The sequence below is a fragment of the Mytilus galloprovincialis genome, chromosome 4, assembly GCF_965363235.1.
Source record: "Mytilus galloprovincialis chromosome 4, xbMytGall1.hap1.1, whole genome shotgun sequence".
NCBI lineage: Eukaryota > Metazoa > Mollusca > Bivalvia > Mytilida > Mytilidae > Mytilus > Mytilus galloprovincialis.
Genome location: NC_134841.1, coordinates 69,810,635 through 69,824,555, shown reverse-complemented (window position 1 = coordinate 69,824,555; position 13,921 = coordinate 69,810,635). Strand labels below are relative to the sequence as shown.

Sequence of the window (13,921 nt, the reverse complement as noted above, 5' to 3'; positions counted from 1 at the left end):
GTGAAATAGAATGAAAAAAGGATATCATATATATGGTGCTGATTTATCAAGCAGAATTTCATGTGGTCTAGACAATCAAAGACCTTCGAAAGGTACCATAGAACAGCAGCTATATACTGGATGTTATCTAACGCTGCACGCTTACCTTTTAGCAGTCGTAACAGTGTGGTCTGACAACAATGGCCAGGTCTAAAAGCACACAGATAAGCGGGATGAAAAATATTTTCCAAAAAATTACCAAGTTGAATTTCAAACACCTTTTCATAAATTTTAGAAAAAAAATGGAAGAACGCTGACAGGCTTTTTATGTCTTTGTCAAGTTGGTTGTTGTTGTTTTTTGTTTTTTTTTTTTTGCAGTGCTGCTACTTGAAACTGCTTGAGTCTATCAGGAAATACACCAGTTTCTAAAAATAGCTTGATCAATGTTGTTAATTGCGGCACGATAAAAGGTTTACAATATTTCACTACGTTCTTTTGCCATGTCACTGTCTGTTTGTTTTCGACTTATGAGGTTGACCGTTGTGTTATGATACTAATCCCTTACTGGACGGAATGTGCTAAATTTACATACGATGAAGACATAATCTTTCAATTCTTAAAATGCGCATTCAAACCACTGCCAACGTATATGTGTTCCGCCTAACAGAACCTCAACTGGAAACTTTGTTATAAGCAGTGTCATTATACCTATTCCTGTTGGAAAAAATATTCCATACTATTTATTCCGTTAGGAACATATACTGTAACATTTATTGCTGTGGAAATATTATTCCAGAAAATTTCTTCCTTTGGAACTTATATTATGAAGGAACTTATATTCCGTGACACCACCAATACTATATATACTATACAACACACTGAATGTGACCAGCATAAGAAAACCATCAAACATGGCAGCAATTCTTTTTTTTTTTACATTAAAAAAACCCGTTTAGGTCGAATTCAACTACCAAACTTTCATGACCCACTTTCAAAACTTGATAAACCTCTACCATGCACCAATAAGCAATGCTGCTACCTATATTCATTTTTTAAGACGAATATATAACAGTTCATATGATAAAGTACCACACAGGAAATTAAAGAATGCGCAACATATACTCCATCAAAAACAGTGCTCATGAAAGGTAAGTAGGTCTTGTTCCGCTAGAGGCACTCATCGTGTTAATAAAAAAAAAAAATCCATTTCAAAGTCTCATTCGTTTATGTCATAAAACAAGAATGAAGTTACTATGTTGTTTATACATGTAATTGTTATGCCTTTGTTTAAATTAAAATAATGCTGTGCATGAACATTGGACTCAGTAATGGTTGTCTGAAACATGCATGAAATATTTGCCACTGTACGTTAACAACCAATAACCGATGAATGAAATAATGGACTGAAGCCTATACATATAAGTAGAGTATGTATGATACTAACAATATATATATAGTTAAACTTTGTTGACGAATATGGCTGAATTTGACCATTGTGACGATCACAAATTTCTAAACGTCATAAACATACCCGATGACAACGTTATCGTCGACTTGTCGCTGATACAACAAAGCCGTATAGATTTTAGCGCATTCTAATCATCGTTTTATTTCGATTTCATCGGTAAATCGAAGTAAAAGGAAGAAAGTGTGGTGAGTATATATGTTTGTGGTACCTTTTCCTCTCGTACTCAGGGTTTATGTCCTTGAATAGGTACAATAGCCGGATATTTTTGGCTGCCGGGTTCCTATTTATAATAATTTTGAATCTGTTTTCCAATACTTTTTTTTAATTTTGTGTTGATTTTTTTTTTTTAACTACAACGTTTTTATTTTAAAAAAAATTCTAAAGATATATTCTTTTTTTATACAGATATGGACATGTCAAACTTTAAGGATGACGAGCCGAATCAGCAGGCTGTGGTCAGGTTTTGTAGGGGCATTATAAGAGTAGCTCAGTTCGAGTTGGCACTTAAAAATTATGAGCAGTTAGAGGAAGCTATACTGGTTGCAGAAGCCAGAGAAGCAGAACTGGCAAAGGAATTAGGTAATGATTTAATTGGAATTCACTTATTTGTGCATGCCATTCAGTCCTGCATCTTGCTCTGTTGGTACTCTAAAGTCTTAGTTTAGTCATGTTAGGCACAATATAAACCATTGAACACAGCTTTTGTAATGTATATTCCTGTTACACGGCTTGTCTTTCATATCGATAACCAAAAATGTTAATTTTACTTCATGCCTCATGTGGGGAAAATTTTAAAATTCAATAATGCTTTCTCCTTAGCAAGATGTTTTGAAAGAAATGAAAATGGTGGATAGATGTTTGAAACCAAACAATTTTGCGTTGTCATTTTGTATTTTCCGCATTCCGCATTCCGCTTACAGTAATTGTTTGTTTGTTGTATGTACGCAGTTTTTACAAAAAAACTTTCAATTGTACTTAAAGGAAGGTACAGATATGGGGTCAAGTTTGATGAAAAAGAAATGTCGATTTTTAGCAGAGAATTCTCTCCAGCGAAGCAAAGTGTTGCCGAATTCAAATTTACTCTTAATGAATTTGAATGCATCGAAAGGGGAATAAAAGAATCGGAAGAAAAAGATAGAAGAGAACTACTCAAGGAAGAATTAAAGACAGAAACAGAGAGACATTCTATTGACACAAAAGAAACAAACAATGAGATGATAAAAATAACTTCAGAAGATGTTGGTACCGAGGTAGCAGATACGAACGGTGTAAGAACAGAAGACAAGGACGCATTTATTACGCCACCTGCAGAAACAGACGGAACTTCTGCTATTGAAACAACAGAATGCAATGAGATTATAAAGACAACATCAGATGATGATACAGAGGCAGCCGAGAGGACCAATTTAGAAATAATAGATGATCAGGACGCTCTCATTAGATCACAAGGTATATTGACAACTGTACTAACCCAAACAAATTTTCTTCAATTGAATTTTAAAATCGGATTCCGTTTCCTGTTAATTTCTGTGATTTGCATTTCGTAATATCATTTCATTTTTTAAGTGTCGATGGTAAAGATACTAGTGAAAAATCGAACTAAGTCAGAAATACTGATAAACAAACAAACATTGATAGCTTAACCTTTTTCTGGTAACCTTAACCTTAGTCTGGTAACCTTATTAACCTTTAAGTTAGTCTGGTAACCTTAACCTTAGTCTAGTAACCTTATTAACCTTAGTCTAGTAACCTAAACCTTAGTCTAGAATCCTGTATCGTTTGATAGATTCACGATCTGTTGTATATTTTCGATAAGTAAAGTATTAATCGAAATTTGAAGTTTGCCAGTTGTTGTAGCTTTAGTAGTATAGTTGTTGTAGCAGTAGTATAAAGTAGTAGTAGTAGTTATAGTAGTAGTTAACTGAAAATGTTAGCATCTAAAAAGGGCCAGATAAATCCCTGGCAAAGAAATATTAATGTATGCGTATTTAAAAGCCATTTCATATGTGATCCGTTTTTTTTTTGGGGGGGGGGGGGGGGGTTCTGAATATATATTTAAATTACACTTTCAGACTTCATTTATTGAACATTTATAATGCGTTTTGATTTTTAAGGTTTGATGATACCAAAAAGGCGTGTACAAATAATTGCAGTAAACCCCTTCAGTACGAGGAATTTCATCAATTTCAAATATCGGGTACGTAACACTAAACCTTAGTACACTCTCATCAACAGTAACACTGAACAATAGTTTACAGCAAAATACCTTGAGTGTGTAGGTAAAGGTATTATCTTTCATTAGTTTACTTGCTAGCTGAACCGTGAAGTATTTTTTTGGTTAGGTATACTACCCTCCGTTAAGAGTAGACCAGTTCAACAAACAGACAAACAGACAAATGTATTTGTCTGTAGAACTAGACTACTCCGAAAGGAGGGTAGCATAGTAAACTTTAAGCTAATAAGCAAGATAACATACACACTCAAGGCATTTGGCTTAACTATAATAAAATTGAACAAGAATACCATCTTGTCTACAATTCTCGGGTACGGAAACTGGACGCAATTACTCTTGACCACAACTATCGGATAGCTAACAATGATCGAGAGCTAGGATTCTAGAAAACACTTTTTGTATTACTTTCACATTGTACACCTATACTGACACAGACAAATAAATAGCAGGATAGAGATGTGAGAGATATTCAGAAATTATGTTGGTGACTACACCGGCTAAACTTTAAATCGCAATTGTTCGAATAATACGCAAGAAACGTTGGTCTCAATCCCCCATAGAATCTAACTTTTCTAACATTCTAGTAAATGAAATCAAAAACAGTAAAGACAAACAAATCTGACATTTTAGCCGTATGAGGACAATTAAAGGTGCGATTCACAATACAACGTGTGACTTAAACATTCTTTCATTTCAGGAAACCATTCAGTCGAGTTTCTTACAAAAACTAAATGAACAGATTGAGAAAGGAGAGAAAATTAAAACCAAAAAAGAAACAAAATTGGAGAAGAAAAGGGTGAAGGAAGAAGAAATTATCTTTAAAAAATACTTAAAGGTAGCCAATAGGAGGATGAAAAAATACAAAAAGGAAAGCAAGAGACAGCTTGAAAAAGAAGAGAAGGAAACCAAAAAGAAACTGAAAAAGGAACAAAAGGATCGAGCAAGAATTGAAAAGAACGAAATGAAAGATAGAATGAAATTAGAGAAAGGTATTTTCTGAAATCTACTAATTATCATACTTCGATTGTTTTCTGATATGGTTATCCAAGATGTTAAATTTAGATATATTTTTCTATCTGGTCGTATCAAGTTCTATCTATATAGTACTAATTCGAGAATAACATATACATGTATCTGTTTTTATTACTGTATAGGTATTAAAATCTGAACACACTCCCGTAAATATATGTCTTTTTTAAAAATCTATATCAATCTTATTCAGAAATGAAGAAGAAAGAAGGATCAAATGTGAAAAACGACGGTCACGTGATAAACATGTTGGTAGTTGATGAACTCATGGACATTAACATAAAGAAGAATGGTGAAGATTTTAAAGATGATGGAAAAGGAAATCTAATCAACGAAGAAAAGAAAAACATATTTGGGAAAAGATTACAGTATTTTTTCAGATCGTTGATATGTGCAAAGAAGTGATGTAGACATTTATGAATTTGTTATTTTAAATTTAAGTTATATGTTAGTTTTATCTTAAGTTTATTTTTTTTTCTCCATATATAAACCCATGTTATGTTGCATTCGCATTTTTTTTTTATAGATTTGTTTACTTCATTTGCAAATAACAAGTATCTGTCGTCTTTGATCTTAATATGTTTAATTTCTAATTCATGAAAATAATAAAAAAAATGTTTTTTTTCTTTTCAAGTCGTGTCCAATATAGCTGCCCTATATAGCTTCAATATATCAAGCAAAATTCACAGCACAATGCAGCACTGGTAAACTTAATAATTTGTACAAACAATATCAAATCACCACGACAGAGATCATTCAAAACGGCTAACCTGCCTAACAAGTTTTTTTTTATGGAAGATAGCAACATTTCCCTATATTATTCTCTTCTCTGATATAACCAACAATAGCTGTTCTTATTTGAAAGTTTGTGGTCTCTTTTGAACATTTTTTGTTGTAGAATTTTTCTTTCATACTAGAATAAATGTTATTCTTCTTCAAAGTTTGACACACATATTATATAAGCCCATCAATAAGCTACTATCAATATTGCTATTTCTACCGAGTTCTGGCCTCACGGTCATAACACTTTCGAGCATGATTTTTGTACTCACTCGAAATCAACCAATCAAATTGCTGGATTTCATGTTTCGAGCATGATTTTTGTGCTCTGAGCACTGAGCAAAGTTTTATGCCTTCAAGGCCTGTATAACACAAGAAAGGCAAAATATAACAAAAGAGAAATTCAAACGCATAAGTCGAAAATATACTTGATAACGCCATGGCAAAAAAAAAACCCAAAAGACAAAGACAATCAACAACATACAAACACACCACAGAAAACTAAACACTAAGCAACATGAACTCCATAAAAAAAGACTTAGCAACATGAACCCCATCAAAAACTGAAGATGATCTCATGAGCTCTGGAAGAGGTAGCAGGTTCTGCTCTAATGTGGCACCGATCTTATTGATCAAACCTTGGGATAAATATAATTCGATAAGTCACGTTCGAGGAAAAGAAGACAGACCATATCGTTGGTCATCTGTGAAACAAGTATTCCATTCCCATAACTGCCAAGCAACTCCAGATTGCGTACGTAAAATTTTCGTAGGAGTGATTTCAACTTCACCACTTGGTTAAACAGCTTACTTGTAAACAGCAACCATATATCAATGGTTGGTTAGACCTTGTTTTATAGCTTATCAGACCTCACAATTGTATGATAGATGTTAATTAATGTTCCGATCTTTTACCAAATTGGTTGAGAACTCAAACAGACATTATTATTTCACTTGGCAATTTTTGTGATCCAGTAGCCAATTTGTGAAAACATACGCCACAGTCATTGTCAGAAACACATATATACATAACGATCGTCAAAACCTAAACCAAAACAAAAATCAAACAAACAAACAAACAAAGCTGAAAGCAGGGTGCGCATACATCGAGAAACGCCTAATTTCAAATGCCCAAATGGGCATATAATAGTACACAGTCGAATACTGGTAGATAATATGATACACATTAGGGAGCTACCATTTGATTTTTATAGGGAGGGGGGGGGGGGCTAGGATGAAATTTGAAAAAAAATAGGCAGGACAGGAATTTTGAGTAAACAAAAAAAGGCAGGATGAGACACTTGCAAAAAAATTAGGTAAAAAAAAGTCAGGATAAACTAAAAAAAAAAAAAATGCAGGACCGAATAGAGTGAAAAATAAAAAGGCAGGACAGAGGTTACAACTAAAAAAAAAAAAAAATGCAGGACAAAATTTTTCATCCTAGCCCCCCATAAAAATCAAATGGTAGCTCCCTTATCATCACATAGAATTTACGTTCTTTTCTCAGAACCCTGTCTCATTTATAATTTTTTACTCAGAAAGAATAAGGAGATATGGTATGATTGACAATGAGACAACTATACATCCTAGTTCAAATAAAGTGGATGTAATCAATTATAGGCAACCGTATCGCCTTCAACAACGAGAAAACTAATACCGTATAGTCGGCTATAAAAAGCCCCGACATGAAAAATATGAAACAATTCAATTGAGAAAACTCAAAGCTTAATCAAAACTTAATTAACGAAAAACAAATACGACAGACTTAAAACAACAATGTTCAACCACTTAAGGGCATACGATACAGTTTTGATCATGTATTTACATTTCATTAAAAATTTCCATATAGACTATTTTTTTACCTGATTAAATCAAATATGTAATAAAAAATATACCTTCATGTGCTACTTTTCGAGTAAAATGAGGTCGAAAATTTGTGTAATTGCTCAAAATTCGAATGTGTGGTCGTTTTTTCCCTTTCGAAAGAAAGACATAACTTTTTTGTTTTAAAAGATAAACCCAAATTGTATTTATAAAATAATTTGTAATTTCTGTATTTTATAAGTAACCTAAAATTTTATGCATTTTTTATTCAGAAATAACTCATATTTATCAAATGTTCATGAATGTTTTGCTATATATCTATCAAAATTAAAAAAAATTCCACTATTTACGTTTTCATGAAAATTGGCACACATAATCTTCTAACGTTATCAATCCAAATGGCATTTTAAAAAAGAGGGGTCCATGAACTCGTTTTCAAGTTTAATAAGTTTGAATGGTAAAAATCAGTCGAAAACTGAATCTTTTCCCGATAACTCATACTCGGTCATAGTTTGACGTCGCGAAAATAACAATTTACGTTAGCAACGTCATTACCTTCCCTGTAAAGTTAAGAGATAACTGTATTGTATTTAAAGCTTTAAGGACGTCCATCGGTAGTTTTACTGTCGCAAATTTAGTTTACCTGGCGACGCGGAGCGGAGACAGGTAAACGGGTATTTGCGACAGTAAAACTACCGATGGACGTCCGCAAAGCTTCAAATACAATACAGTTATCTCTATTCTAATGCAAAACAAGTTCATAATTAAATTTCAATCATTATTTCAGTGTAAAACCTTCATTAAAGAAAATTCCGCGAAAAGATGTTATCTTCTTTGGTCCCTACACTAGGTGACGTCATAGGTATGCTTCCGGCGTCAAACATAAACACCGTGCGTTTTCTGGCTTCTGTGCCGCTTCAGAATGTAATAAAATTTGATAAAAGGAAGATTTTTAGGCGCAACAAGTGAGTTTTGTGTTTATCATTGTAGAAATAACATGTCAATACATTGCGAAATTCAAAATGTCGGCTTCCTTAGTTACAGACAAGGAGATAGAGAATTTTACGCTTGCTGTCATCCAATCAGAACAATTGTTACAACATAATTGCATTAGAATTCTGTATCGTATGCCCTTAAATAAAGGCTCCTGATTTTTAAATGTGGCAGGTTAAACTGGATTTGACAAATTGTTTACACTGTTATGGTGAAAACCACTATACAAACCATTCAGCTATGCCTCTTCATTCATGTGTAGTAGTTTCAACAATTTCAAGTTTATAGCCTAATCAAACAGATTGACAGCTCTGTCATCAGCTGACCTGTCGTACAAGTTTATCCATTAATCAAAGCCAATTTTGTAAATATTTTGGTTTTGTTAAAAAATAATCCAATTTCTCTGCATATACAATTTTGCATTGATCCATAAAGAAGAGATATTTCACATGCATAATAAACATGGAACGGTTTTTTTTTCGCCAAACATACCGTTTTTGCCATTCAGACTGGTTCCAACAGAGTCTGTTAGCCCTGTGTTTATATCTCGTTTCAACATGATATATTGCGTTAGAATAGGAAGTCAACATTTAGTTCCTTCATTTTGGTCACGCTTCCTTGTATAATCTACCTATTGTTTTTTTTATGTTCATTTGTTCTCGTCTTGATCATGCATGAAATATTTGCCACTGGACATAAAGCAAACGACACCAATCAATCATGCAACGTGATACCAATATACAACAAAACAAAACTAGAGGCTCGAAGGATCTTTTGTTCTCAATATGATGTTTTTTTTCAACTGATGCATGAAATAATGCAACCATTATACTTTTGCTTTAGTTTCAGAGATATAAGCCAAAAACTGAATTTTTCCCCATCAGTCTATTTTAAGCCGCGTTGATTGGCAAGCAGGGTCACCGGACACGGATAACCTTATGATGATTGTGGCCAAGTTTGGTTAAATTTTTTAGTTTCAGAGGAGAAGATTAGTAAAAGATCACACATTTTTAGAAAAATTGTTAAAAATCTACTTAAAAGGGCAATAACTTCTTAAAGGATTCAATGGACAATTTTGGTCATGTAACTTATTTGCTTAAAATTATTATATTTTCACATAAATTTCACGTGAAATTTACAACAACAAAAATCGATATTTTTCAGGTTTTTAATTTTTGAAAATTTAGATGTTATTTGAATTACTCTATTTTAAAAATTCATGTGAATTTCACCTGAAAAACACGTGATTTTCATGTGTAATTCACATGAGTTTCACGTGAAACTCACAAAGACTGATTTCACGTGAGTTTTACCCGTTTGAGGTGAAATTGATGTGAATTTCACGTGAGATTCACATGAATTTTAATTCACGTCAAATTGATGTGAGTGAAATTTGCCTGTGTAAGTAACTAACTTCGTATACATCAATTGTATTGCTCCACAGACAACATTTAAGATTTGAATCAGCAACTAAGTATATATCAGATTAACAAGAAATAGTTGTATACAAATTGTTTTATTTTATGTGTCTTTTATAAAATATATACATTGTTTCTGTCGAGCTGGTAAAATACGTGTCATTGCGTATAGATGAGCTAATGTGCATTAGCTACATTTACCGAAAATGCAAGTTGAGTAGCTTTTGTTAAATAAAGATCAATAAAGGTATGTAAGTAACTAACGTCGTATACATCAATTATATTGCTCCACAGACAACATTTAAGATTTGAATCAGCAACTAAGTATATATCAGATTAACAAGAAATAGTTGTATACAAATCGTTTGATTTTATGTGTCTTTTATAAAATATTTATCTGTCTAGCTGGTAGTACTAGAATAAACTATCACTTACATCAACTTTTAAACGAGTATCGTTTATGAGATTATATCACTATGCATTTTAGCACTTAATGGGTGCCTTTGGAATACCCTTCAAGCATATATCTTCTTGGAAACTCATCATTTTTTTAAGTGATATACGCTGATAATAATTTCAGATTACAAAAGAATAAATGCATGTTCAGTGTTGGTGTTCACACTGTTTTAAGGGACGACAGACATCAAACGATCAATGTTAGATAAAAAACTTAATTCAAATAGTTTGGGGGTGGGGGTTTGAACTAATGCAAGATTTGGTTATCCGACTTTGATTTTAACATATATCCATATAGGTCAATTTTTCCCAAATCAAGTTAAGAGGGGGGTGGGGTCATTGAAAAAAACTATGTGAATTAAGTTTTTTATCCTTCGTTCAACTTTTGATGTCGTCCTTAAGTTAACCAACTCGAGAGAAAAAACAAATAAAAATATACGTTGCATAGGCTAGCCCAGTATTGATTTAAATGTATAAGTATACTTGCATGGTTAGTATTTACTCAAATATTGGTCAAATCATTATTTTTCCGAGATAGTTGGCCGAGATCGAATGGGTTTAAGATTTTGTATCGTTCGGATGTTGTCTATATTTTGGCATTAACATATTGCATTGAAAATTAAGAATGGAAACGGGGACAGTGTCAACTTGAAGAGACAACATCCCGAACAAAGAGCAAAACAAAAAAAACCAGCCCTGGACCGTATACTAGCTCAGCGAAATTTAAACGTCACAACTCCGAAACATATAAATAAATAAAATTTTTAAAAAACATACAAGACTAACAAAAGACTCAGGCTCCTGACTTGGGATAGGGGCAAAAACTGAACGGAATATTCCCACAAAAAAAAAACCATTCCAATTATAAGAATATGTTTTATGTTTTGTGCGATCTCAACCCTCCTCTATACCTCTTAACAATGTAGAATAAACAAACTCACAGCAATACGCACAGTAAAAAAGTCCGAGTCTGATTTTAGATTACGTAACAGATGAAAATAAGCAAAATGACAATGATATATAAATTAACAAAGAACTATTAGCAGTTACTGACATATCAGATACAGATCCCAATTAAACTACTATATTCATTCTGTTTAAGTCTATTTAAAGGTTAGGTTAGCGTTTGATTTGAATGACGACAATTTGTTTGCTTTGTATAGAATATTCCCATGAAAGATTGGATGTGAATCACAAAGACGTATAAGAAGCCTGCCGTAAAGGATGGTAGAATGAAATTCAAAACAGTGTAGCTGTGGCCATTGATTGACACATTAAAATCATCCATTGACTGGGACAATTTAGGTGAACGTTTGTATGTAACGACCAATGCTCACTATGTACTTTTTAAAGACACTTAAACTATGGGGTCACCAAAGGTTCTCAACACCTAAATAAAGTAATTCGAAAAATTAATCAGAAATAACACGATATTTTGATTTATATCAATTATATAAATCAAAACACAAAGGTTATTCCTGATTAATTTTTCGAATATTTTATAATTAAAGGCGTTAAGAAACCTTTGGTGACCCCACAGTTTAAATGTCTATCGTAGGTACGTCGTGAACAGTGGTCGTTACAGACAGACGTTCACGTAAATTGTCCTAGTCAATGGATGATTTTAATGTGTCAATCAATGGCCACAGCTACACTGTTTTGAATTTCATTCTATATTATATGTGTATGTACTATAGTATTTGCATGTGTGTGTTTGTGCGTGACGAATGTTAGAACTTGATTTTTGAACTTGCTAAGTTATGTTTTTCCATCGGCTGAATTCTAATTCACGCTGTTGAGTCAAAAAAAAAAAAAAAAAAATAACCAGCAACTCCGACTGTTGTACTGTGCAAAACGCCACTGAAAGACCACAATTCCGACTCAAACATTTATCAATATTATAGCAAAAAATTGTAGAATCAACTTTTTTTCTGGTGTCAAAACAACATTAAATTTCACAAAACCCTTAGTAGTACCTCGCTCCTCCACCCAAATGCATGTTCTATCGCCCTTGATGATACTACGGGTTGTTAGACTAATCAAATCTAATACACATTCTTACGATGTTTGAAGTATACAAGATATAATAAGAAATGTACTTAGTTTTTCTAAGTGTTTCTCTTAATGTGTTCCTATGGTTACCTTTATGTAGTGTAATTGATAAAAGAACAATTATTGATGATCATAAACCCAAGTGTTGATTATATCATTATTTGTACGTAGGAGGTTATTACAACCCACATGGAGCTCAAGCAATTCTACGAGGTTATCACACCCCTATGAGACTCGAGCAATTCTAACAAATAGTAATTGCTGATGTTGTATAGACAGTAGCTTATGAATGCACGATGATTAATTGCTGATTGCAATCATAATTCATGTAGCTTCTGGAATGTGTATTTGGAGGTGCGGTATCTAATAAGCATACGATCAAAATTGTTTGCTAAACAATTAAATTCCATTCTATATTGCAGTTTGATGGCTCAGGGTTACGTAACGTTGAAACATTGATAGCAGTAGTTTTTATATTTTATATACAAGGTCTTTGCATTTAGTACATATGTACTTGAAATACTATGATATGACGCCTAACATCTACACCATTCGTCGGGAAGTTTAAAGTCAAATCTTTAGTGTTCTTTTTGTTGTTGTTGCAAATTTGTTGTAATTTTAAGATCTTGGATAGTCTTACTTTTTGCAATATCTTCTTTAATTTGATCTGATTAAAAGCTTGGCGCATGGTTTCTGAGATTACAAAACAATGTGTTATAGTAATCCCAAGATTATATAAGACACCTGTGGATATAATGTTCAATATTTTGTGTAGTTGTTGACCCCAGGATCTGTTGGTAATTCGTGCCATTGAATTGCTGTCTCATTGACGTAAACCTCACATATCTTGCAAAAACAAAAACAAAAATTTACAGGCGTTGGCAATAATCTCCGACTTAATAAAACTGTAGAACTATATTTTGGGACAATAGCTTTTGCCAAGATATCGGTTATTTCGAATGAACTATCTTTCGGTTTACAAACCATGAATTTAAATCTTTAAAAACTACCAAGAATATAACTATAAATTCAATTCATTTAAATTACAAAGACAAATAAAATTGATCTAGGATCTTAAACCTAAAAAGCATTAATAAACACAGAACTCAAGCAAAATTCAAAAACGGGGAATTAATAAAAAATTGACAAAACGCAACCGTTTTACTAGATTAACCAACAGAAGGAATGTAGAACAAATACAACTATAATCATATTCCTTACTCGGTACACCTAAATAGGAACTGCCACGGTAATTTCAATACCTAAGGCTAGAATCTCGAATATAAAGATCATCCAGTACTTGGTCATGGCTAATAGCATTATCTTTTACAGATAATAGAAAACAGACAAATATTAACTCTGTGCACAGAGGATTTTTATTTTTATACATGTAAGAAGGTTACAGGTAACACTCCACTCAGATGTTCTTGGTCACCATAATTACTATAAGATATCACAACTTTTACATGTACCCTTATCGGTAAAAAGTATACCATGTGGTATACTACTAACCAAAACAAGTAAGTAAAAAGTACAGTAATTATGGCACCAGCAGTAGTTCAAGTACTTGTCTACTGACAGCTTACTGACAGACATCACGCATTCTTCCAGATTAATATCCCCGGGGATAATTATTGCCATGAAATGACAGGTCATTTTATACAAATCATGTTCACATATAATTAATAA

General features: G+C 32.8%; 1 protein-coding gene across 1 annotated transcript; it reads left to right on the top strand.

The window, feature by feature from the left end:
- The first annotated feature begins 1,500 nt into the window (after nucleotides 1–1,500).
- LOC143070732 (uncharacterized) lies at nucleotides 1,501–5,210 on the top strand. Its single transcript, XM_076244908.1, has 6 exons — nucleotides 1,501–1,632; nucleotides 1,853–2,026; nucleotides 2,429–2,896; nucleotides 3,562–3,644; nucleotides 4,378–4,669; nucleotides 4,903–5,210. The coding sequence occupies exons 2-6, from the start codon at nucleotides 1,855–1,857 to the stop codon at nucleotides 5,112–5,114; spliced, it is 1,227 nt and encodes a 408-aa protein (XP_076101023.1). The 5' UTR covers nucleotides 1,501–1,632; nucleotides 1,853–1,854; the 3' UTR covers nucleotides 5,115–5,210.
- The last annotated feature ends 8,711 nt before the right edge of the window (nucleotides 5,211–13,921 follow it).

Excerpts from the sequence above, each read along its gene's own strand:
- LOC143070732 (XM_076244908.1), top strand. The coding sequence starts at position 1,855 with ATGGACATGTCAAACTTTAAGGATGACGAGCCGAATCAGCAGGCTGTG. Across the intron at positions 2,027-2,428 it reads AGAACTGGCAAAGGAATTAG|GAAGGTACAGATATGGGGTC; the intron begins GTAATGATTTAA and ends TTGTACTTAAAG. Across the intron at positions 3,645-4,377 it reads TCATCAATTTCAAATATCGG|GAAACCATTCAGTCGAGTTT; the intron begins GTACGTAACACT and ends CTTTCATTTCAG.